General features: G+C 45.1%; 2 protein-coding genes across 3 annotated transcripts in view; one reads left to right on the plus strand and one right to left on the minus strand.

Annotated features, from left to right (window-relative positions):
* Nucleotides 1–163: 163 nt before the first annotated feature.
* On the plus strand, nt 164–23,931 carry CEP57 (centrosomal protein 57). Of its 2 annotated transcripts, XM_061991598.1 has the most exons (11): nt 164–250; nt 8,120–8,276; nt 11,355–11,534; nt 11,841–11,962; nt 12,842–12,958; nt 15,891–15,968; nt 17,072–17,176; nt 17,321–17,401; nt 17,700–17,944; nt 18,627–18,771; nt 20,142–23,931. In XM_061991598.1, exons 1-11 carry the CDS (start codon nt 221–223, stop codon nt 20,376–20,378), a joined length of 1,497 nt encoding a protein of 498 aa, XP_061847582.1. In that variant the 5' UTR covers nt 164–220; the 3' UTR covers nt 20,379–23,931. The 2 variants fall into 2 exon arrangements, with proteins under 2 accessions (XP_061847582.1, XP_061847591.1); XM_061991607.1 differs by lacking the exon at nt 12,842–12,958.
* The window catches only part of MTMR2 (myotubularin related protein 2), a 68,012-nt gene continuing 65,858 nt past the window's right edge, over nt 22,337–24,490 (minus strand). The window contains exon 15 of the mRNA XM_061991583.1: nt 22,337–24,201. Coding sequence (XP_061847567.1) covers nt 24,040–24,201 — 162 coding nt within the window. The 3' untranslated portion in view covers nt 22,337–24,039. The remainder of the gene's footprint in view (nt 24,202–24,490) is intronic.

Consider the following 24,490-nt stretch of genomic DNA (forward strand, 5'->3'; position numbering starts at 1 on the left):
CCTTCCTCTTTTTTTATTGGGTGCCTTGCGTGTCACTCCAACCCGAGTCCCCCAACGGGCGCTCGTCTTCCTTCGGGGTGGGGCCGACGGCGCCAGCGCTCCCTTGCCACTGGCGAGGCGGGCTGTCACTCAGGCGGTGCGGCATTGGCGCGCAGGGCGGAGTCGCCTCCCGGGGCTGGCGCCTTAAAGAGACACACAGCAGCGCCTCCCTCCCGGCGGCATGGCGGCGGCGCGCGGCTACCAGCGCACGGTGAGGCCCGCAGCCCGCCTCGGCGGGGGCGGCGGCGGCTCCGCGGGGGAGGTGTCGAGGGTCCCGCAGCCTCCCCGGGCCGGCGCAAGTGGCCTCTCGGGCGTGCGGTGCTGTGTCAGCCGCCTGCGCGGGAGAGGCGGGTACCGGGGCCTTCGTCCGCGTCGCTGCCGCCGGCAGCCGGCCGGAGCCGCGCTGAGGGGAAGTGTAAGGCGGGCGGGGCTGCGGGCACCGGGCGGGCGCTGCGGGCACCGGGCGGGCGCTGTGGGGCCGGCGGCCTTTTCCCCCGGCGCCGGGAACAGGCGGTGGGGTGGGTGAGAGCGGCCTCGCCTGCTGAAGACAACATGCGCGTGTGCTACAGGCCCTGTGTGCCCGCACGTGTCTTCCCAACGCGCCGGGAAGCGAGAAAGGCACTGCGCTGGGTACGGCAGCCCCTGCGCCGGCCGCCGGAGAGCGCGTTCCTAAGCGGGTGGGAGTGAGGCGTTGGAACTCGGATTATTTTCGGAAGTAACTGGGGCTCGCGGCTTTGAAAACGCCTGTTCCAAAGCCACATGGAGCCGAGTGAAAGAGAGGCTTCTGCAGTTATGGGTCTGTCAGGCCGTCCCAGTCATCCGCCACCTCCTGAAGGAGAGCTGGTAACAGATCAAGTCCCTGGTCGGTTGTCTGTAAAATGAAAACGTTACCAAATAGACTCGTGTCCTTGGGGGTGCGTGTGAGCCTCTGTCGGGTTTGGAAGTAACGTGCAGGTGGTTACGGGAAGGACCAGAGTCTCCTCTCTCACATTCCTGTGGAGGTGCTGAGCACAGGGAAGCAACGGGAGCAGTGTTTCTGCCGGAAAGTCACGTGAAGAAGCAGATGCTCGGCTGGCTAAACCTTGGAGGCTTATGATGGAGTGGAACTGAGTGCCTGGAGGCTGCCTCAGAGGGCAGTTTCCAGCTGGGTTTCTCATTTGACATTTTGGCTTGATGTTTGCAGCACTCTGAAGTCAGGTGGCTTTTTGGTTGGGTTTTGTTTTGTGAGTAGCTGTCTTATGTGTGCTTTAGAGAAGTAGAGATGGTGAAAAGAGTGAAGCGTGATGGCGTGTGAGGTATGTCTCATGAGAATTTGTGGCTTGGGGTCTCACTAGCTGCATCATGAGCACCCAGCTTGGTGTCCTCTGTTGTGTATCTCCTGTTTAGTCTAGGGAAGAGGAGACTGGAGGAGGGGGGGAATTGAATCACATTAATTATTAACAAATATCTAAATGGTGAATGTCAGGAGGTTGAGGCATCACTTCTTTCTGTTGTATCCAGTGGCAGGACAAGGGGTAATGGAATGAAGCTGGAACACAAAAAGTTCCTCTTAAACTTAACAGTAGTGAAGCTTTTCCTTCAGGTGAGAGAGCCCTGGTACAGGCTGCCCAGGGAGGATGTGGAGTCTCCTTCCTTGGAGGTATTCAAAACCCATCTGGACGCGTTCCTGTGTGACCTGATCTAGGTGGACCTGCTTTGGACTTAATGATCTCTAAAGATCCCTTCCAACCCCTACCATTCTATGCAGATTCTCCTCTGCAGTGTGGTCCCATATTTACACCTGTACCAGCAAGCATCGGGACAAGAATTTGAGGACACGTATATCCTGGTATTTTTTCTAGCATGTGTAGAAGAGGATGTCGGAAAACTAACTAGTTCTAATCTTAAGGAGATGAATGTAGTCTAGTCAATGTATTTAACATAACTTCTAAGAAAAAGAAAAAGACTTTTTATATGTGTTTTTAAAAAAAGGAGAAAAACAAACTTTATGCCTTCTGAACTTTGACAATAGTTGCTTTTAATACATCTGTCACACTTCAGCAGAAATGTCACAAGAAAATACTTTAGGTCTTTTCCCTATTGAATGTTAACTTCATTGAGTTAACTTTTTAATGTTTGCTTTTAACTAGAGATGTCATTTAAATTTGGAGTGCTCCTGACTCGGTATCAGGGAGACACAGACAGCACTGAAGTTGGTCTCTGGGTGATAGGGGCTGTTCTTCCTTCTCCACTCTCCCAGTTATGCTATGTTGAGGGAGGAAGGCAGGCTGCTAATTGAGATTAGCCCTCCAAAATGTTTTACTAGCAGAGTACTTGAGTAGTTTATGCACGCTGGACTCAATGCCTGGTTATTCTGTTTTCTCTCAGTCCCTACATAGTTGGGGTATTTTTATTCAGGCATCACTTACAGCATTACCAAGCATCTTTTGTTATTTTTTTCTATTCCAAGCACCCATGTAAGAACTTGCAATACATCCAGTCTAACTCGATCCCTGTTCCCAGTGCCAGAGTGCTGGTATCAAGGGTACTGACTTGGTACCTTCATACTTTTTTACTGGAGTTGTTGCCAGAGAGATTTTTCTGTCTTTTTGGTTCTACAGTTTGTTTATAAATAGTCAATACTTTTTATTGTCCAGGGATCTAGCCAAAGTCCGTATGGTAATGAGAAAAGCATAGAGCTTTTTTTCCTGTGGGAAACATGCTGTACCACTGTCATGGCTTAACCCCAGGCAGCAGTGCAGCACCACACAGCCGCTCACTCCCTGTCGCCAGCCCTCACTCCCTGGTGGCGTGGGGAGGAGAACTGGAAGAAAAAAGCAAAACTCGTGGGTTGATATAAGAACAATTTAATAACTAAGATGAAATAAAATATTATAATACTATTTTTAAAGTATCAAATAATAGTAATGAAAAGGAATATAATAAAAAGAGATAAACAATCCCTGAGCAAAGACAAGTGCTGCCAAGTGCAGTTGCTTACCACCCACTGACCGATGCCTTGGCAGTGATCCCCCTGCTGTCTGCTCCCCCCAGTTTATACACTGGGCATGACCCTCTAGTATGGAACAGCCCTTTGGCTAGTTTGGGTCAGCTCTCCAGGCCGTGCTCCCTCCCAGCCTCTTGTGCACCTGCTTGCTGGCATGCCACGGGAAACTGAAAACTCCTTCACTTAAGCGCTATTTAGCAACAACTACGATATCGGAGTATTATCAACGTTATTCTTATGCTGCATGCAGACCACAGCCCTGTACCAGCCACTGGGAAGAAATAACTTGAACCAGCCAAAACCAGGGCAGCCACTGAGATTAACAGCCTTATGGAAAGTTTTCCATGATGTGTTGTATTTCTTTCCTGCACAGAGAAGCAACAATGTTAAGGTGGGTCATTTTTAGCATCTACACAAGTTGCTTGGTTTGAGAAGTGTACCTCTGCACCAAGCACTGACACATCCACCGCTAAACCATTTCCCTCAGCACTTCATGTGCACATCTTTTAAATACCCCAGGGATGGGAAATCCACTACTTTGCTGGGCAGCCTGTGCCAATGCCTGACAACCCTTTCAGGGGAAAAAAAAAAATTCTAATCTCTAATCTAACCCTCCCCTGGCATGACTTGAGCCCACTTCCTCTTGTCCTATCGCTTGTTACTTGGGAGAAGAGATCAACCCCCACTTCACTACAACCTCCTGTCAGGTAGTTGTAAAGTGATCATGTCTCCCCTCAGCCTCCTCTTCTCCAGACTAAATGCCCCCAGTGCCTTCAGCCACTCCTCATCAGACTTGTGCTCCAGACCCTTCACCAGCAGCATTGCACTTCTTTAGACACAGTCCAGCACCTCAGTGTCCCTCTTGGAATGAGAGACCCAGAACTGAACACAGCACTCAAGATGTGGCCTCACCAGTAGGACAATCACTTCCTTGGTCCTGCTTGCCACACTGTTTCTGATACAATCATGCAACTGCTGCATTAAGCTGATGCTGCTCTATGTTTTTAATGTTCTCTTTGACATGCTTGAACACAGTGGTAGCAGCAATGGCTTTTGGAAGGTGATGTCCTCAGAGCTGTGAAGGCTGAATGTGTTCAGTTCTCTGCTGTCTCACACACAGGTGCACTGAGCTTCTCCTGGTGCTGCTGAGCCACTTCCTGTGCTATTGTGAGGCTCGAGGGAGGAAGGACTATAGGAAGCACCCAGTCAGAAGGAAGATGGTGTAATTGGCAAATGTGACCTAGCTGAAATTCAGAACAAATATATAGAGTTCTCTGATTTTCATATGTATTCTTTTTTTAAGTTTAAAGATTTTCCTGAGCATCACAGCATGATGCTCCCTTTGAGAATTTCCAAGAGTATAAACAGACTTAAATAATTTTTAATGACTTGAGAGACACTGAAGTGCAGAGAACTGGTGTGGTATCTTAGTTGGAAATTTGCAATATGAAACATCATCAGTGAATTTCCTAAACTTTCTCAATTTTTTTGCTCAGGTTGTTTAGAAGTTGCTCTTTGTGGAATGTTATATAAACCAGTCATCTGCTTAAACATCTAAGAAAATGTATTTGGTAATAAGTGATTATTTAGGCTGAAGCAAAGAGTGATTGCTTATTCAATAGATAATGTTTCAGCACAGTTTTTGTCAATGTTTATTCAAGTAAATATCTGTACTATGACAGTATTCAAACCAATACCGGTGCAGTACATCCTGCAGAAATGTCAAAGTCAAGCAAGTGGTCAAAAGCCTGTATTTGTTTTGCTTTGTGTAACTTTATGTTCAGGTGTTCAGGAGCTTTAGGCTCAGGAGTGTGCTTGCTTTTTCCTTCCTTCAGCATGCTGTTGTCTACAAAAAAGGTTACCATGTAAGTGAAAAACAAAACCACTGCTGTAGTTTGGTGGGTTTATGCAGTTATTTTTTATTCACAGACAAGATTTTACAGGTAAAACAAAAAGACATCTAGGAAAATTGTAGTACTGGCAGCCTCACTTGGATTTCAGACTGATTCTCCCTTTCTTTTGGCTGTTTCCTGGGACACCTTTGATTGGAATCAATAGCAGATAGTATGTTGATATTTGAATCAATAGTTACTGTCATTTGGGTTGCTGAGGATTACGTTACTGCTCTTATTCTGTTGCCTGCTGTATAAAGTACTATGTTTTGCTCAGTTCATTTTTACTTCATTGTTTGCTCATCTTATTCTGTGTTTACGAATTCAAAGTCCTGTAGTGCTGGTAGCATTTTTGCAGGGCTGACATTTAGGTGTTAGCACCCAAAGGCTTTCATTTGTCTGTGAATTCACATGTACTGGTTAGATCAGTGTGGCTGCTGGATACAAAACTGTGTGTACATGCAAAAACCTGGTAAAAATATTTTTATTAATATATTCTTAATTAAGGAGTAGTGTTTTAATTGGATTTCTGTGGTAGCAGAAGTTTTGTGGAAATGCAGTCATTCCAAGAAAAACAATTACATTGTAGAGAAAAATGCTGTAAATCCAAACTGCAAAGCATTCATAGAGCTGTGCTTAGAAATGCAGATTGATACATTCAGAGAGCTTAGGGTCCTAATTTTCTTGTCCACAATGACCCACTTTGTAAGAGGAAATTACCTGTGTATAGGCTTTAAATAACTTACAAATTTCCTTACTTTTTTCCCATTTTATTTTTCTTCTTCATAATGTGTTTGGGCCATTGTCTAATCTGCTATGAGATGGTGATGTAAATACTTTCTGTAGTTAATTTAGGTCATGATATACTCACAATAATTTGTATTTTGCAAATTGGTATTTGCAAAAGCTTAAAAAATAGCCCTGACAAGATCAGCAATTATCCAGTAGATGTATCATAGAATCATAGAATGGTAGGGGTTGGAAGGGATCTTTAGAGATCATCTAGTCCAACCCCCCTGCAGAAGCAGGTTCACCTAGATCAGGTTGCATAGGAACATGTCCAGGTTGGTCTTGAAGACCTCCAAGGAAGGAGACTCCACAACCCCTCTGGGCAGCCTGTGCCAGGGCTCCCTCACCTGAACAGTGAAATAGGGTTTTTTTATGTTTACGTGGAACTTTTTGTGTTCCAGCTTCATTCCAAAACCCCTTGTTCTGTTTCTACTATAGAAAAAAGGGATGTCCCAACCTCCTGACACTCACCCTTTAGATATTTGAAAATGTTAATAAGATCTCCCCTCAGTCTCCTCCAGACTAAACAGCCCCAGTTCCTGCAGCCTTTCCTCATATGAAAGATGTTCCAGTCCCCTGATCATCTTGGTGGCACTGCACTGGACTCTCTCCAGCAGTTCCCTGTCCCTCTTGAGCTGAGGAGCCCAGAACTAGACACAGGACTCCAGATGAGGCCTCACCAGGGCAGAGGAGAGAGGGAGAGGAACCTCACTTGACCTGCTGGCCACACTCTTCTTGATGCATCCCAGGATGCCATTGGCCTTCTTGGCCATGAGGGCACATTGCTGGCTCATATTTAGTTTATTATGAATCAGGACTCCCAGGTCTCTCTCTGCTGAGCTGCTCTTCAGCAGGTCAACTCCCAGCCTGTACTGGTGCATGGGGTTGTTCCTTCCCGGATGCAGGACTCTGCACTTGTCCTTGTTGAACCTCATGAGGTTCCTCTCTGCCCAAGTCTCAAGCCGGTCGAGATCCCGCTGAATGGCAGCACAGCCTTCTGGGGAATCAGTGAAGTAAATGCCCCATGCAAAGCTGTATGAAAATTACATCTTCCTGCATCCCACTGCTCTGTTAGGCTACCTTCAGATTCCATTACTGAAGTGTTTAGTGCTGGGTACAGTTGAGAGATTCCTCTCACGCATTAAAAATAAGCATCATATTTTATTTAATGCATAGACACGTATCACGAAGCTTAGACCAGCTGAGTCAAAGCCATGAACACAGTACACTAAGTGCCATGCCCTTTTTTTCTCAGAAGAATGTTATTAGAAAACACATGGTTTGCTGGTATCTCAACTGCAGAGCAGTTCACAGTCCTGGAACTGGAAGATTGGTGGAGGCTCTTGGGCAGGCTGTGGTCTTTGTGGCCATGTTTTTGACAACAGTTTCAAGCTGATCTAACAGCACATTGCTGCCCACAGGCAGAAGTACCTTCCTATTACCTTACTAATAGCCATACCTGCTATTGGTGATGGTACCTGTAACCATGTGCAGCATAAAGTCATCTAGATGTAGCATGTTTGGGAATCTCATTCAAATATCTAAATGGTGGATGTCAGGAGGTTGAGGCATCACTTTTTTCTGTTGGATCCAGTGACAAGACAAAGGGTAATGGAAAGAAGCTGAGACACAAAAAGTTCCCTTTAAACTATTTCACTGTTGAGGTGAGGGAGCCTGGTACAGGCTGCCCAGGGAGGGTGTGGAGTCTCCTTCTCTGAAGGTCTTCAAAACCCACCTGGACATGTTCCTATGCGACCTGATCTAGGTGAACCTGCTTCTGCAGGGAGGTTGGACTAGATGATCTCTAAAGGTCCCTTCCAACCCTGCCATTCTGTGACTCTCTGTATCTGATGAGGAGGTTCAATCTGTTATGGAAGGATAGGGAAGGTGAGTTGAAACACTGGAAAAGAGGAGTTGGGCCTCTGCAGCTGGGAGGGTGAAGTGAGGAGAGAGTACGTCCCCTGCCCCATCTACACTCAACTGTTACATTAGATGAGTGGATGTAGGACTGTGGTCCTGGTTGTGTTTTATCAGGTTTAGCCACCTTAGTGCAGGATCTTGTGTGCAGTAAGTATCAGCAGTAGTTGAGAAGGCAGTTGTTTTCCAACTGATTGTGTATCGCCTGCTCACAATAAACAAGCCACAGTATAAGTAGAAAACACAGTATAAGTTGAAACTGAAAATTGGTATTGAAAACACACTTTCAATGTGTTTCAATGCTATTTTTAGTGGAGGGAAGTTGGCTAGAAAAATGACACAGCCTGAGACTGCAAGTAAGGAAATGCAGTTTTTGAGGGGTTCCAGTCTCTCCTACAGCAGTACTTTTACACATCATCTAATTGGATTCAACTTTTTTATTGTTGTTGTGAAAGAGAAATGAATGCGCTCAGTAACATCTATGTTTTGTTTTCAGGATGATCTGCACAAGACTCATAACTCAGTGTCAGCCGCAGATGGACTCTCCTCGACTTCATTTATAGACTATCCAAAGTACAAGCCTTTTATTAATTCGGATTTGCTGCTCTCTCCACGGAAACCAGTAATTCCATATCCTGAAAGCAACAGCAGAGGTAATGTAGTTCAGCAAAGTTGTTTCCTTACCTGTTTCCAAATCACATGGTGAAATACTGTATGTCCATATCTACAGAGGTTGCAGATATCACTTCCACTGGGAAGTGATATACAGGTCACTGGTTTCATAGGTCCCTTGCCCTTCTCTTTCTGAAGAATACCTTCTGAAAAAGGTCGTCTTACAGCTGGAGGAAGACAGTAGAGAACTGTGTAATTGACTGAGTACTTAGGGAAATTGTCTTGACTGGGCTTTTTTGTTCCTTCAGTCATCCTCTCCCTCACTCTTTCCTCTCCTGATTTCACAGCTGAATTTGAAATAAGGAGACTGTAGCCCCCAGAATGGTTTTGGAGCAAAGGAAGAGGTTTGGTTCCACTCAAATGGGAAGGCATGTCTTGGACAAGAGGTCCATGGGCCTCAGGATGAGGTATTTGGATGAGGATGTGGTGAGAATATTTATCATATCAGTGAAGACTTAGAGGATACAGACCAGATGATCTCTAAAGGTCCCTTCCAACCCCTACCATTCTATGATAGTGATGAACTGAGAGCTCATGACACCAAAAAGGGAGGTGATTTTACTCCCATTTATTTTTCCTTGTCTCTGGGCCATTCCTTCTCCTTACTTTCCCACTCAGGTCCTAGTATTGATCTCCAGGTAAACAGATTTGTCTTCCTTGACTGGACATGACAAAAACATTCTTGGTTAGTTTTCTGTTTTAGTGAATTGACTTGCCATGCAATGAGATTCACTCCAGAGCTGCTGTAAGTGCCGGAGGTAGCAGAGGGAGTCAGGAGTCTAGAGCAGGACTGATCCTTTGATGTGAGCTGTTTGGCTCAAGGTCATTGTAAAAAATATACCCCTTAAGGTGAGTTGCACGGAGACTTAAGGGCATGGAAAACTTGGTATTTTTTCCTGATGGAGATAAAAGTGAGAAAGACTAAGGATTCATCCTAAAAATCAGTGTGCGAGCCACAAGACTCTGCTCCAGTAACATAATTCATATCTGAATTATTGGAGACTTTTACATTTATGATCTGATAGATGTTACATTGGTGACAAACTTTTGACTTCCAAGTTTTTGCTCGGCAACTTGTTTTCAAGCAGGGAATCTGTCAGCTCTGAGATAAGTGTGGGTTTAGGGAGACAAGCTGATAAATTACATCCTTCTTAAACAATTACGAAATGTCTTTATTTTTAAAAGATGTTGAAGTAAATATGAATACCTACTGGAAATGTCATCCAACAGGCAGATGATCCACTATCTTCCTCCTTTTGCATAGCTTTTAAAAACGTAGGACTGTTCCACAATGTGTATTTTGGTAAGTTTAAGGATATAGGAATTAACTTCAGATGGCAAAATAGATTTGGTGGTTCTTGAAAGTCCTCGCTGCTCCTCCCACGCCCCACTTGAAAAAATATCATCTTGAAAAATCCTGAAGTTGATTATAATAAGTTCTGCTTGTTTTGGTTTGCATTTGTTTCTTTGTGTTGTCTGTGCGTGTCTCTCATAACTGGTTTTAACACTCTTAATAGTGATGACTGAATGATGCTTGGCAACCTGTTGGGTTTCAGCTTTCTCTGTATGTTGCTTGAATTGCTTCATTGCTGTGTTTTGCTAGGTGTTACTGTAAATATACAGGGATTTCAATGTAGCTCTAAGGGTAAGAGTAACAAAGATACTTATAATTTTAGCTAGGCCCATTACAGCTGCGTCTTGATAATAGTACTATAGAGAAGAGGCTACTTTTGGTCTTGTAAACTAAGCCAAGTTACCTGTAACTTCCCCCTGAACTGTGACTGTGTCACTTGTTTACTTAACAGCTGCCTTAAAGCGTGTAGTTTTTAGTGATGTAGTACTCTAATGTGCTCTTCTGCCTTTCAAGATTTGATGAGACAGAGACCTGGCACAGGCTGCCCAGGGAGGGTGTGGAGTCTCCTTCCTTGGAGGTTTTCAGAACCCACCTGGACACATCCTTGTGTAACCTGATCTAGGCAGACCTGCTTCTGCAAGGGGATTGGACTAGATGATCTCTAAAGATCCCTTCCAGCCCCTGCCATTCTGTGATTCTATGAGTTTTTGCTCTGGAAAACTCACTGTGATAATTATTTTCCCTTTGTTTTTGGTAAGCTGATGCTCAGACAGATCTTCGGTCCCAACTTTCTTTGTGCTCATGCAGTCTGTAATAAAGGTCTGTGTTCCATTTCTCTAGAATGGGTTGAAGCACAAAGGAGGGGGCTAATGTGACCTCACAGATTAGTCTGCTGTGTGAGCTGTCTGAACACAGATGTTGCTGTGTTTAACTTTAATAGGACTGTTTAGGGGAAAGGGCTTATGGTTCCCCTTGTAGAATTAAACAATGTAGTTAAGAGACGTAATACATCAGATTACCAGCAGATGGTCTAATTGTAAGGTGATGTGAGTTCTGTTACAACTGCTTTGCTTTTTGTGGTGATGAATATATAAAAGTTTTGTGGAGTAATTGCCAAAGGAGGGAATGGAAGAGAAAGAAGGAGAGTTGTTGAGCACAAAGGAGATGCATGTCTTGGTGGGAAGCGGGGAGGACACAAGTGTAAAACCAGAAGAATTGAAAAAGAGCTGCCACTCAGAGAAATAAACACTTTTATAGTCTCTCTGGTAGCTAACATTTATTCTGCTCCATGACTTATTTGTCACGCTAGCATGCACTTGTAGAGGAATAATAATACAGAGAACTGCTTCTGTTTTAATTAGTTAGTTGTGACCTTTCATTTTTCTCTCCACAAAGAGTCAGAAGATGCACTGTTTGCACTCAGTCTACAGCATATTTACGTGCCTTATTCTGGGAAACAGATGCATCTTCAATGTTTCAGATGGTGTTGTGCAGCAAGGGCATCTCTTCTTTTGAGACTAGTTTTAGAATCAGTGATGGTTTAAAGGGAAGCAGGTCTTAATTCCTGGAAGGATTCTTGGGTGCCGGTAAGGAACACACTCTGAGTTTCTTACATAACAGGCTTTTATAAAAATGTTTCAGGTGCAGTGTTACCTTGAAGTGGTGTTTTAGTGGTGTCTCACACAAGGTACCTGTTCAATTACAGCAATATTTTCTGCTCTGAAGAATCTCCAGGAAAAAATTCGGCGACTGGAGTTGGAACGGCTGCAGGCAGAGGAGAATGTGAAACACCTCAGCAAGGAAACTGCAGACTACAAAAAAGTGCTGAGTGAGCAAATGCAACACAAAGAGCATGACAAGACTGAAGTGTCAAAGAAAAACCAAGGTTGTTTGCAAATTTTATATAGATACTACTAAGCACTAATGCTGATAGAACTCAATTTTGATCAATGCATAAAACAATTGTAACTTCCTTTGTTCAGCATCTTTCACTCTGCAGTGACACAATTTAAAAGCATACTTTGTTTTATGGATTTGCATGTATACAGAAGTTCATGAGTTTTAACCAGTGAGGTGTTTTTTTAGAGGATCCTTTTCTTGTTTGTTTTGGAACTGTCTCAAAAACAGGATAAAAAAAAAGTCAGAGAAGAGCAGTGCATGATTTCACTTTTCTGCCTTCTGCTGTCTTCAGAACTGGCTTCTCAACTGGCAGCTGCTGAGTCTCGGTGCAGCCTGTTAGAGAAACAACTGGACTACATGAGAAAAATGATCCAGCATGCAGAAAATGAGAAATCTCATCTCTTGGAGAAACAGGTGTGTTCTCAAGATAATCTCAGGGTTAAGTTATAAAAATCATTAACTATGCCATGATATTTTTGTAGTTACTGTGATTGTACTAGCTTGACGTGTGGATATCTATTTCAGCTGGCCTTTATAGACTTGGGTGTGGATAACTTCTCCACTTAAATTTCCCAATCTTACCAGAACCCTCCTATTTTCGACCTTTGTGCACCTGTCTCTAAGGCAATGTCAGCTCTGATATGAATAAGAAATGCTTGTTTCTGCATGATTGGTTTACAGCAGTAACTAATTCTTATTCCCCAGTGTTAAAGCTGTATGCCACTGGAAAAAAAAACAAAACTCCCTTTTGTGTTTTGCTCTTCAGATCTTTGGGAGTTTTCTTTACAAGTTATTGTTATTGCCAAACTGTGGCTGAAAAACTGATGCTACAGAAATAATAGTAAAATTTCTGTTTCTATCAGTGACTGACATTCCCCTTTTATCTAAAATGAGCTTAAATTTTGTTTTATAGGAGTGTGGATCACCTAAGGTGCCTCTTTTCTTTGGTTTCTGTGGCTGTCCTAATTCAGGCTATTAAATAGTTAATGAGTTAAAAAAAAACATGAGCAAGCTATCTTGAATAGCTGAGGATGAGTGTTTTTTACAATGATGGAGTCAGAGGGAGGAGAGACTCCAGAGTTATCTCTCATCTGGTGGAGTGTTGGGCTTCCCAACATTGCTGGGCCAGTGTGCAGTTGCTCCTTAATCATAGCACCATCTAAAATGACACAGAGGATGCCGTAGTTCCTTCAGACTATTGTGGGCCTCCCTTGTGCAGCAGGCAAAGGCTTTCTGCAGATGGTGACATTGTATTGTGCTTGTCACCATTTTGTTTTTCTTTCTCCCTTCAAGGGTTCGTTGGAGAGAGATCGGCTTCTTGATCACTCACACGTTCAGTCTAAGTTGGAGAAGCTGGATATGCTGGAGAAAGAGTACAGCAGACTTACTACAATGCAGTCCATAGCAGAGGTCTGTCATTTGTCCTGGATACTGTATCAGTTACCTTGTTTATTGTACTCAGCAGTTTCCATGTCAATAACAGTGCTAAGCAAAACTTGGTGCTGTAGAGAAAGACAGCAACCAAACACTATAAGAGTTGGAGCTTTGCTGAGCCTGAATGGTACCTGTTGATGGTGTTCTTGTGAGGTTAGTTGGTGCTAGGCATGTAGGCCTGTGGGTGTTCCTGAGCATGCAACTTCTGAGTTGCCTTTCTAGCATTCAGTAGCCTGCATATTGGACCCAGATTTAGCTTGACTTGTGTGGACTTGGTGTGTTTGGGTTTTTTTGTATTAGCCACTTGCCCTTTTCCTTAAGAAAAGCAATTATTACTGTTTATTCTGTGTGCTGAATTCTGGAGCTTGGCATTACCAGGCCTCCAGAACTGACAGGCTGCCAAGGGGTTGCAACCAATCTGTCTCTTAGGGTTTTATTTTGAATCACCTTGACCATGTTTGATCTTATTTCTGTTTACCCTCTGTGTGGTGTTGGCTTCTGGAGTCCATTCCATGTTCTGCCTCTTTCTGCTGCTATGTAGAGAGACCCCAAGACTCTCAGACTTAGGAACTGCAGAGGGATTAACAGGGAGAAGCTTCCACGTGCAAATTTCCTCCATCCAAAAGAAGCAGAAACTGAATGATGAGGTTGTGGTATGGAGGGCAGCTCGGGGCTCCGTCAACTGATAAACTGTAGGCTTGCCACCCTGCACACTGACCCTTACCAGGTGATGAAGTAGATGGTGTTTTTCCAGGATAACCTAAGGAGATGTTGGATAGTAAATCCTTAAGTGGCTGGTTTGCTGCAGGGCCTGTAGACACTGCAGCTATTCTGGGGAATCTCTGGCCCAAGGCAGCTGCAACAAGCTGTTTAGGGTCATGACACCCTATTTTGATGAGCTGCCATTGTGGAGTACATGTGCCAAACTCTTTCAAAGAGACAAATGTCTCCTGGGCCTTGTCATTGAAAAGAGCGGCAGGAGTTCCTTTCTCAAGGGCTTTTTACCAAGCTTTTACTGGTAGCTGCTGGAGTTTGGTGGGGCTGGGTTGTTTCAGTTTTTGTGCCTGGCTGCTGAGTGTGATTTAAGCCTAACAGTTTTTGTGGTGGTGTTCAGTTTTTTCTTCCTGGATCAAACCCGATGTCTTTGATTCTTTAATATCTTTAGGAATTAGTAGCTGTCACAATTAAATCTGTTCTAATGGAACTGGGTGTTAAATTCACAGTTTTGAATCAATTCTAGGAACTGAGAGAAATCTGGATTTAACTCTGACTAAAGGGCATTTTCCCTGTGACCATTTTGCTGTCATGAGCCATTTTCCCGTCGATAGGTCTATCTGCCTCTGCTTGTAGGCTGTGATTCTGTGTGAGCATCCATGTGCTAGGTGATACCTTATCTTGAAAGGGTGACTTGTGCACTTTGCTCAAAGCAGTTGCATCTGTTGGCTCTTCTATCTCTGCATTAGTTGTAGCAAGACCACAGGACCATTGCAAGTTTAATTTGAAGCAAGAAATAGATAAGAAAGACTATTTGTATAGATGGTGTGCTGAGAGGAATGGAAGGTGGTGAGATTACTACTCAGGAGTGAGCAAGGATTTCACTGACCCTGATTTCAGACACTGCCAGAGCACAAGTTGCATGTTGGTCTTGCTGAGAGCATTTAATCTCTGCAGAGCCACTACCTAGCCTTATAAGTATTGCTTTCAAACAATTTGCCAGTGTTTATATTGGTTGTGAAAAAGAAAATGCTGAAGCTCCTATTCATGTCAAGTACTTACAATGTAAGCACTTGCCCTAAAAGCATTTTCTGGTGTATGTTTATTGCAGCTGTTGTGGTGCAGCATAGTCTCTGGATGATTGGAAATCTGAATGTACCTGTGTTTGAAGACGGACTAAGGGAAGGGGGAGGATGTTCCCTAAAAGCACAGTTTGGGCTCTGGTCTTGTGTGTGGCCAGATGGCCAGAATTTGAATGTATGTTTTTGAAGAGCTGTAGTTGGTAGTAGTTGGTCTATTGCTAACAGTGAGATTACTAAATCCCACCATTCTGTGAACAGCATAAGTAAAGAGCCCTCAATTCCTGTTGTGGCTGTAGGCTACTGACACCTCTAGTTTCTGTCTCCTCTAACTGCCAGGGGATGAGAAGCCACAGCTGCTGCATGCAGCTGGGTGTGTATGCTGATTGCTCAATGTCCAGCAGGTAGTGAAGCACAGAGGTATAAGCTGTCTTCACACTGGAGACAGTTTCTCTCTGATAAAACTGATTTTTAGCAGCCTTTTTTTTTTTAAAGAAATGTGGGTATTCTGTATCTTTGAGGTCTCAAAACTTTCTGTTCTCTTTGGTTAAAATTATTTGAAGGATGGAATGCCATCCAGAGGCACCTGCACCAGCTCGAGAAGTGAGCCCACGAGAACCTCATGAGGTTCAACAAGGCCAAGGGCAAAGTCCTGCACATGGGTTGGGGCAGCCCCTGGTATCAATCCAGGTGAGGGAATGAAGGGACTGAGAGCAGCCCCGGTGTTCAAAAATTCATCTTGTGTAAGAGTTTTAGTAGCGGTTTAAATATCTCTCAGGTTAATGTATGTAAAACAACCTACTTTCCAGGAATCTTTACAGCTGAGGAGAAAGCCAGCCTGTATATTGCTCTCCCTGCAGGCTGTGACTTAAATTCAGATACCAATTGCAGAGGTATAAAGAGAAAAAAAATCAGTGAAGTTTTAAGCAGAAGCGCTTGGCTGCTGCGTGTCTGCCCGTGCAGGCACAGTGTCAGTCATTCTGAAGCTGAAGTCTTCACTTGACTTTAAGCCCTAAGTTGAACTCATATACTTTTTGCTCATGCTCTTGGTGTTGTAGGGAAAAAAAATAGACCGTTTCATTAGTAATGCTGTTATTTTATTCAACTTTGACTAGAAAAAAATGAAAGAGCTGGAACAGAAGCTTCAGGAGGAAGAACACGCACGGAAGCTCGTTCAGGAAAAAGCAGCGGAGGTAACCAACAGGAAATTGCTTTTGTACTGGTGTGCACTGTAATAAACTCTTCCTTTCCATCAGCTTTTCAACTAAACTTGCTGAAAGTGCATCTAAAATACAGAATAGTGAATACAAAATAGTCTTCCTGTCTGAGGTATCAAATGCTCTGAAGTTCTCTTAAGCTTTTTTTTGAAACCTTTTTTCTAAAAGCCCCTGTGCACTGATACTTGATGTCTTCAATAAAAGAAGCTAGCTGCAAAAGAGGAGTGGAATTTCAGACTAATTGGTAGTTGAGGATGTATGAGGATCTCTGCTTAAAGTAGATCAAGGTCAACAAGTGTGCTCCCTTGTCTGTAATTGTCAGTAGGAGTCTTGCAGGAGGAGGTGACATACTGATGACATGATTATGAGCCCATAAGGACAGTGGTCTTCTCACCCTGAAGGGCTGAGTCCTCTCAGTGTTCATTGTATGCTGAAGAAGTGTTTAGGTAATGTATTAGGCTCCAACATTAACCTTTGCTGAGAGTCTAGGGAAGGGAGAAAGAGTGTCACAATCATGAATCATTGTTCTGTGAATGCTTGTAGTTGAGGTGGGCTAGGAGGTGATTGCTAAAGCTATGTCATAGCTTTCCCTTGGAAGGAACAGTTGAAACATATAGAGCTTATTTGTGACAGTAGGAATCCTAACCTTAACTCTTCCAGTAAATGGTTTGTTTGGGTTGTTTTTACTGTCAATTTTAACAGAACAGAAGGAATAGTTATTATTAGTCTGTTAACTTTCTACCACAGGACCAACTGAGCAGGGTGGGTGACTCAAGGTCCCTAATACTTTGTCAGCTGTAAAGCACAGCTACTGTTTTGGCACTTACCTGCATGGGGGTAATGTAATAAGCCTCATTCTCTAACTTAGTAGGATTAGTGGTAAGTAGTGCTACCAGAGAAAGGATTCTTATTTAATGTTTAAATTGACCTTAGACTGCAAAAACATCCTAAAGACCTGCAGCCCCTGCTTCCAGAGAGCCTGTATTTTAAAAGCTCTTGTTTTGTAAATCTCAGCTTACTCTCTCTCTGATTATCGATTAATATCATTCCAATAACTCCCTTTGTTCCCTCCATTAAAGCTTCAGACAGGCCTGGAAACCAACAGACTACTGATTCAAGCAGCATCACCGTTGCTTTCTCCAAAAGCAAGACAACCCAGGAAGAAAACTAAGCAGCGAGAGAAGGTAACGTGGAGGGAGAGAAGGGCAAATAGTGGGGAGTTAAATAAGGGGGTATGCATGCTGTCAGGGAGTAGGTTGCTTCTTTTACTACAAAGCACAGGGTGTAGCGTCATCTTTGATAAACGTTTCTCTCTTCTTTCTCCCCAGAAATGCTCTCCTACCAGCCACCTCGCTCCGCAGCCCCATTACAGACTGTGTCTGGGCGACGTACCCTTTGTAGCTGGGAAGGTGAGCGTCTGAAGCCCCTCCCTCAGCCCCTGCCTCTCCCGCGGCAGCCTGGGCTCGGTGCACTCCTGACACCCAGTGGTCACATGCGTTCCTTTGCTTTGACTCTGTCCTTCCAGGTTGTCTTTAAAAGGCTTGTTGAGTATCGATTACCTGCTCAGCTGACATTTCTAAACCTTTGAATCAATATGCACTAACAAAAATACATTCTTGGCAGCAAATCAAAGATGTTATTGTTTGTAAATTAAGGAGGTTGTTGACAGTGCTGTATGAAAGAAACCTCTTGTACTTTTCCTTCCAGTCTACCAGTCCCAGCCATTCAGTCGGTGCCAACGTGCAACATGTCCTACACCTGATGAAACAACACTCAAAAGCTTTGTGTAACAGTCGTGTGGTAAATGATACTCCACTAGCAAAACCCATCAGTACTGGCCATCCTGCCAGCAAAAGCAGGAAGTCCTCTCTGCCAAAGGAATCTTCTTCATCCCAAGAAGAGCTCTCAGAAGTGCTGCTGACTCTACAAGATGAATTTGGACAGATGACTTTGTGAGTGTGGTGTATTCTCCATTGCAGATTATGAATGTAGATGCTTTCTATTTTTGCCCTTTGCCTTAAAGTTGGAAGGTTTTGCCTGAGAAAGGGGTTAGTTTTTGGAAGTCTCTAAGATCCAATCTTTTTGCTCTATGGACTGCAGAGGCTATTGTGTCTCCTAAATGCTCAGCAGTCTGGCCCTCCCTACCTGTGTTTATATGCAGCAGTGCTGTGTTGGTAAGGGGTTGGGGGTAGGCTGGTAACAGCCTCTGGTGCAGTGAACAAACACTCCATTGAAGGACAAGTTTACCAAGTCATTTTGCTTGTCTTGGTTAACAAATGTGAATTGTTATCCTCCTGCACAACTGCAATGGATGCAGGTACCCAAACCAGTACCTGGCTACATGCTGAGACCATGTCCTCAAGGGATTCTTTGGTCATTTTGAATATGTGATTTGAAGTTGGAAGCTACTTACATTACTGAGGCTTACTGCTGCAGCAGCCTGCCAGCAGGATGTGCTGCTGCAGCCACGCTGCTGACCAGCAACACTCTTCCTGCTGGCTCGTCCTGGCACTTGAATGTGTCTGGCTGCTGATGCTGTTGTTGCCTAGAAGTGTGACTTCTGAACTGGGTGTAGAAGCACTGTAAGGCAAGGGAGCCTGATGCAAACTTCCCTCTGTCTGAATTCTGTGCTAGTGATCACCAGCAGCTGTCAAAGCTTGTCCAGGAAGCTCCAACCATTGCAGTGAGGGAAGATCTGGAGAGGGAACTTGAGGTGCTTGTGGGAAAGATGGAAGCAAAGGCAGACCAGATCAGCAAAGTCCAGAGGCATCGGTTGCAGGTCAGTTACTTTTGACTATCTCCATGCTTCTGTACAGTTGCTGTCTGAAAGAGGTTTGATGTTTTATCCTAATCCAGCAGCAATTGAACAAAGCAGAAACAACTGCTGCAGAACAGTAGTGCCTATCTCTAGCTCTGATGTCCCACATTAGTCTGCATTTCCCCATCATTCCATCCCAGTATTTCTGCAGAGGTATCCTTTCCATCTCACTGTGCCACCCTTGTGCCCACTCTTCATTCATCCTGTCCTGGGCAGAGCTTTCACCTCACACTGTGTTTTACCCTCCTCTCATCCCCTGAATCCTTTTACTCCAAGCAATTGAGAACTGGTAATGACCTATTTGTGTTTTGATTTGCTTTTTATGAAACCTGAAGTACCTATTTCAGTTGAAAACAACTTCCAAAATGTTCTGCACAGTGTAGCCTGTTCATTCAAAGCTGTAAAACCTACTGATTCCCTTGTCCTCTAATCTTCATTCATTTTAGTGAATTTCTTCCAAAGAGTTTAATCCGTGTCTTTAATATGGTTCAGCTCATGAACCAAGATTCACCCTCACCTGATGTAACCTACAAAATATGTACTGAGAGCACTGCTGCTGGCATCCAGAATGGACACATGACATGCTCTCAGTTAGAAGCACACCTCTTAGGACCTTCAGAGGAACAGAGGAGCAGACATGGACTGCTTCCCAGTAGTGATGATTGTGCACATGCTGTTGGTAAAAGCTGTAGCACTCAGGATCTGGGGAAATTGCAGCGTGCCATCTAGGCAGAGGGAGCACCACTGCCTGAAGAGAGGGGAACTACAGAAGCCTCTCCTGTTTTGCAGTTGGGAAGTAGAAAAGTGTCTGTACCTTGGAGTGTCCAGTTCCCAGTCAGGCTCATGCCAGCTCTTTGTTGCTGAGTCCTTAAAAGCAGTGTCTTACTGTGCTGTGTGTGGGCAGCAGCTCCTCACACCAGCAGAGGTTTGGTGTTCTTTTAAAGCTGCCTCTCTGACGGGGACTAGTTATTAAACTCACTGGTGTCTACATAGAAGATGTTTTCTGGTGTGGTGACAGTGACAAACCAACTTTTGTCACATACAGCTCTTTCTGTGACATTTGTAACCGAGATGTTCCCCCATAATGAACTTGTCAGTTTTTAATGAGGGAATGGAGTTCGGATTATAAGCCAAACACAGTTCTAAAGATGTGAACATAACAATGCTGTGTGAGGAAAACCAAATGTTTATTCTTCAGGGTGACTTGGAAGCATCCACTTGCTTGGCTGGGTGAGAGGCAGGGGGATATTTCAGCTGCCTTGGAAGAACTTCCCTTCGTAAACTGAAATGAGTTCACTGCCTAATGTTTTCCTTTTGGGCTTCTCTTTCAGCTTGAGAGACTCAAGAGAGAATGTAAATCCCAAAAGACTTCTGCTAAACAAATAAAAGGCAGCAGGTTCCCTGTTAATGAGGTTAAAGTGACAACTACAGTAACCACGAAAGGGAAGAACGTCGGTCCCATCAAAGTGAAACCTGGAGAGAAGAGTCGGAAGAATCTGCAGCTGCTGAGAGACATGCAGAGCATACAGACTTCACTGCAGAAAGATGATATCAGCTGGGACTACTGACTGTTCTGCACGAGGTGTTCTGGAACCATCCTGCTACATGTTCTCACGTTCTGGATATGGAGCAGTTGTCTCTCTTGCTGTGTGACTGCTGTATGCCAAGTGCACTTTGGAAATAGGGGCCATTGACTCCACATCTGTGGGTTTGGTTTGTGTGTATTGTGGTCTAGTTTACAACTCATTCCATTTCCAAGACACTCAGCCACTGAATCTACCCATAGGTCTCACCATTTCCTTCTGTGCTGTGGCTGCAGCGCTCCCTCTGCTTCACCCAGCACTGCCCCTGTCTGTGGGGTGCTGTGTGTGAAATGTCACACTCCTGCTATTTCTGCATCTGGAGGCTTCTCAAGATGCATCTGGCTGAGAATGCTGCCCTTGAGGAACTTATGTCAGTGTTGTGTGTCTGCAGCTGCAGTTACTCTTAGGCTGTCTCAGGGAGAACAGGTAAAAGTCCTTTTACAGGTGACTGGAGCTCTCCTCAAAAAGCTTTCCTAGTTCTTGTGCTGCATTGCATCAGTCAGCATTAATGGCAGTGGCAGGGGAGGCTGAGTGCTCAAAAAAGGAGCGAAATAACTTTGCCAAATAATTTTGCTTAGTGATTGATTGAAGCCTGAAGAGTGAAAGTTTTCTACACCAATCTTACTTTATTCAAAAGGTACAGGATAGGGGATGGTACCTTGTCTCCTAGTTAGCTTTGGGTGGTAAAGGACAGAGATAAACCACAGGCATTTTAAACTGCAAGTGCCTCAGTTGTGCCATTCAGTCCTGGCATCTTGCTTTTAACTTGAAATCCGTGCTTGGATGAGCTGTCTGCTTTGGTAGTGGTGCAATTCATCTTGCACTCTGACTTGCACAGCTGACTAAATGTTATTTATTATGTTAATAATGTAAAGAATTTCCTATTAATGGAATGTATAGAAGGCCTAGATTACCTGTTTATACAGTTGAAAAGTAATAAAGCCAGCTCGCCTGTTAAATGGGTTGTGGAAAGGCTGCACTTCCTCTATATGACCTGTTTGCTGCAGCACTGTGCCCCCTCCTCTGTGCTTTGTGTGGTGAGGTGTCATCTCCCTGGTCAGGGTGATGACAAGAGCTACAAGCAAGCTGCAGGTGAGGTGAAAGGTAGAGCTGTCCACCCCTCTGCCTGTAGCTGAACAGACAGGGAACTCTAGAGGGTCAGCACGGACAGAAGGGGTTTGAGTTTGAAATAGCTGTAGGTGATCCATGCTGCTTGCCCCCGAGGCACAGAGGTGTTTAACTGTGAGGGGAGAAGCCAGAAGCTGTTAAGCAGGCCTGGAGCCATCCCCCTGAACCTCACTGATGCTGGAGGCATTGGCTGCAGGGAGCTGGGGAGCAGCTCATCCTGGAGCTGAAGCTGCCCATGGGACATTTGCCTGGGCACAACCTATGAGGAGCAGGGGCTGCCTCAGGCCTCCTGCAGCTCCTCACTGATGGAGGGCTGAGGGCTGGATGAGGCTCTGTAGGTGCTGCACACAGTGCATGAAGTGCCCGAGTTGGAATTAAGCCTCCTAGGAGCGAGAGCACTGAGGAGCTGGCACTGAGTGGATCCCAGATCATCCCAGGGAACTTGGGATTAATGTCAGTTATGTGGAAGAATGTGAATCCTGCTTTTGACAGAGATGACTGTGCTAATGTGCTCCACAGTGCAGGAATGGATCGGGGTTCTTACTGTGAGGGTATTTTTGCAATACTGAGCAGTGAAGCACTGTACCTGTATTAATATTGTCTGTATGTGGTAAGGGAAACCTGGCCAGAGATGCATTTTGTTTCCTGTCATTCTAAATTTCAGAGCTTGAACGTTAGCACCTTGCAAGAGCACCTGCAGAAGGAGGAGAGTGATTTGCATTTGCCATACTAAATTTGCAGTGCTATTTCAGTAAAGGTTGTGTCCTACAAGTCCGTTGGAGAACCAGGGAGGTGGAAACCAGAGCACAGAAACCTTTACCCACTTACCATTTTTATTAGTGTTCAGGAAACCAAACAGCCTTCATCAAGGAACAAAATATACACACAGGGTCAGTTTGCTAATACAGAGTAACACTGTGAACCATCTTCTGTGGTGATTGTACGCGAGAGCAGAGCTGCCCTTGAACCTTAAAGCAAACCCAAGTCCTTCAGAAGGTATTGTGAGGGGAGTCTGTGCACCGTTGAACCCCAGGGTTCAACCCTGAGACTGCAGGGGGATGCTGCTGCTGCTGCCTCAGCGGGAAGGTGGCTTTTGAAAGGAAGTTTCTCAGGCATAAGTTGGTCTTGGTCCACTCCGGTGCTCTCTCACAAAATACTTCATGGTGGGAGAGAAGCTGAGTGGTGCACGCTGCAGAGGGGTGTATGGAACAGGGGACCCCAGTCTAGGGTCCCCTCTGCTTTCACAGGGAAGGAAGGAAGATCCTGCCCCTGCACAACTTGTAACTCTGTTCTTTTACAGCCCTGCACATGGCTGTTGGGAAGAGCAATGGGGCAGTCATGGTTTTCACCAAATGTCTTTTTTTTATCTCCATTTGTACAGTAACATTTTGTATTAAAGTTGAATTTGGACTTTGGGCAGGTGACACATTCTTGAAGGACACCATGAGGCAAGAAGACCTAACTGTAGGGCTCTCATGGGCTCAGCTGTTTAGCCTGGCAGCATGGCCTGAAGTAGCAGTTGCAATGTGGGCAGAAAGGCTTCTTTGGTCAATACACAGTTGCTTCTATGAGTTAGCAGAAAACTGAAATACCTGCAGCACACCACGCTGACCCTGCACAGAAGCATTAACATCACTAAGCAGAATGAAACAGCGGCTCCCAGCACTTCACATGTGCCCCTCAGTATCCCACTCCCTTTCCCCTGCTAAGCAGGAGGCACTGGAGGCCAGAGGAGCTGTAGGAAGGCCTAAGGAGCCATGCTCTGCTATCCCCTGAGAAACAGAGGTGCTTGAGCTGCAGCCTGGCACAGCCCACATAAACTGAAGGTGAGACTATAAAGATGCAGAGGTGGAAGTAAACTTCACCCTACAAAGTCAAATCATGTAGGTTGCTCTTCTACGTGCCCTGGTGGAGTGGTAAAAGCTGCCCCTCCTTTAAATAAGGCCTCATTTACATGGCTTCCTCAGAGCTAGAGTGAAGGGGAAAGTGAGAAAGGAAGTGGGGTTGCGATGCCGTCACTGCTGGTCTCTGGGGATGGTGGCAAATCCCCTCATCAACCCCACAGTGCTGACACCAACAGCGAGGCTCGTGGCTTCACAGCTGCCTTCTGGGCTCCACAACAGTCCCATTCAGTGCTTCCTCCTAGCAAACGGGAGGGTTTTCAAACTTCTGGGTAGGCATTTTTCCTCCACAGCACTTCCTTCCAGTGCACTATCTCTCTGTAAACCCAGGTGACTTCAAGCACAGAAGTGAACAAAGAATGAGCTCTAGGTTTCTTTTAGGTGGCAAGTGCAATGAGCTTGTGTTACCATCAAGCCACTGAGAAGGTTAGTTGCATAGGGGGCCTTGTTTGTTTTTGCTTAAGCTTCCTCTAGTGCTACAGTACTAATAAATTACCCTGGAAAGAAATAAATAAATAGGTTGGCATTTCCCAGACATTGTGCTGGAAATCCAGAGGGCTTCAGAACAGCTGCACCCACAGTCCTGGGAAGGTACAGGGCAAAAAATAGTCCCCCTTTTACACCACCGTCTGTACGGGAGCGACGCACTGCGCGGGGGAGCCGGCGCGCTCCGACGAGGACGAGGAGCGTGTGGTGATTTCCCTCTGCAGCTCCTCCACCTTCTTCTGCAGCTCAGCCCGCTTGGCAAGGAGCTCCTTGTAGCGATTGTGGACAGGCTCCTGCAAGGAAACGTGCAGCTGAGTGTGGGGAGGGAGTAGGGAACCACCCCACGCTGCTGCTGACCTCACACGGCTCTGCAGGGAGTGGGGGGGATGTGGGTTGTAAGGGCTCCAGCCCAGGGGTGCGGGAGCAGTTGCTCTGGCTTTGGGATGCTCCTTTTGGAGAGACCTGGGGCTGTTCAGCCTGGGGAAGAAAGGGCAGCTGTTGAGAGGATGGGGCCAGCCTTTGTAGCGCCCACTGACAGGACAAGAGGTAACGGGCACAAGCTGGAACACAGAAGTTCCACTT

This window comes from Colius striatus, chromosome 1, assembly GCF_028858725.1.
Source record: "Colius striatus isolate bColStr4 chromosome 1, bColStr4.1.hap1, whole genome shotgun sequence".
Lineage (NCBI taxonomy): Eukaryota > Metazoa > Chordata > Aves > Coliiformes > Coliidae > Colius > Colius striatus.

Bases quoted from the DNA above. Each gene is read 5' to 3' on its own strand.
- CEP57 (XM_061991598.1), top strand. From the start codon at position 221: ATGGCGGCGGCGCGCGGCTACCAGCGCACG. The intron at 11,963-12,841 runs GTGTGTTCTCAA...TCTCCCTTCAAG, and splicing joins CTCATCTCTTGGAGAAACAG to GGTTCGTTGGAGAGAGATCG. The intron at 17,402-17,699 runs GTGAGCGTCTGA...TTTTCCTTCCAG, and splicing joins TACCCTTTGTAGCTGGGAAG to TCTACCAGTCCCAGCCATTC.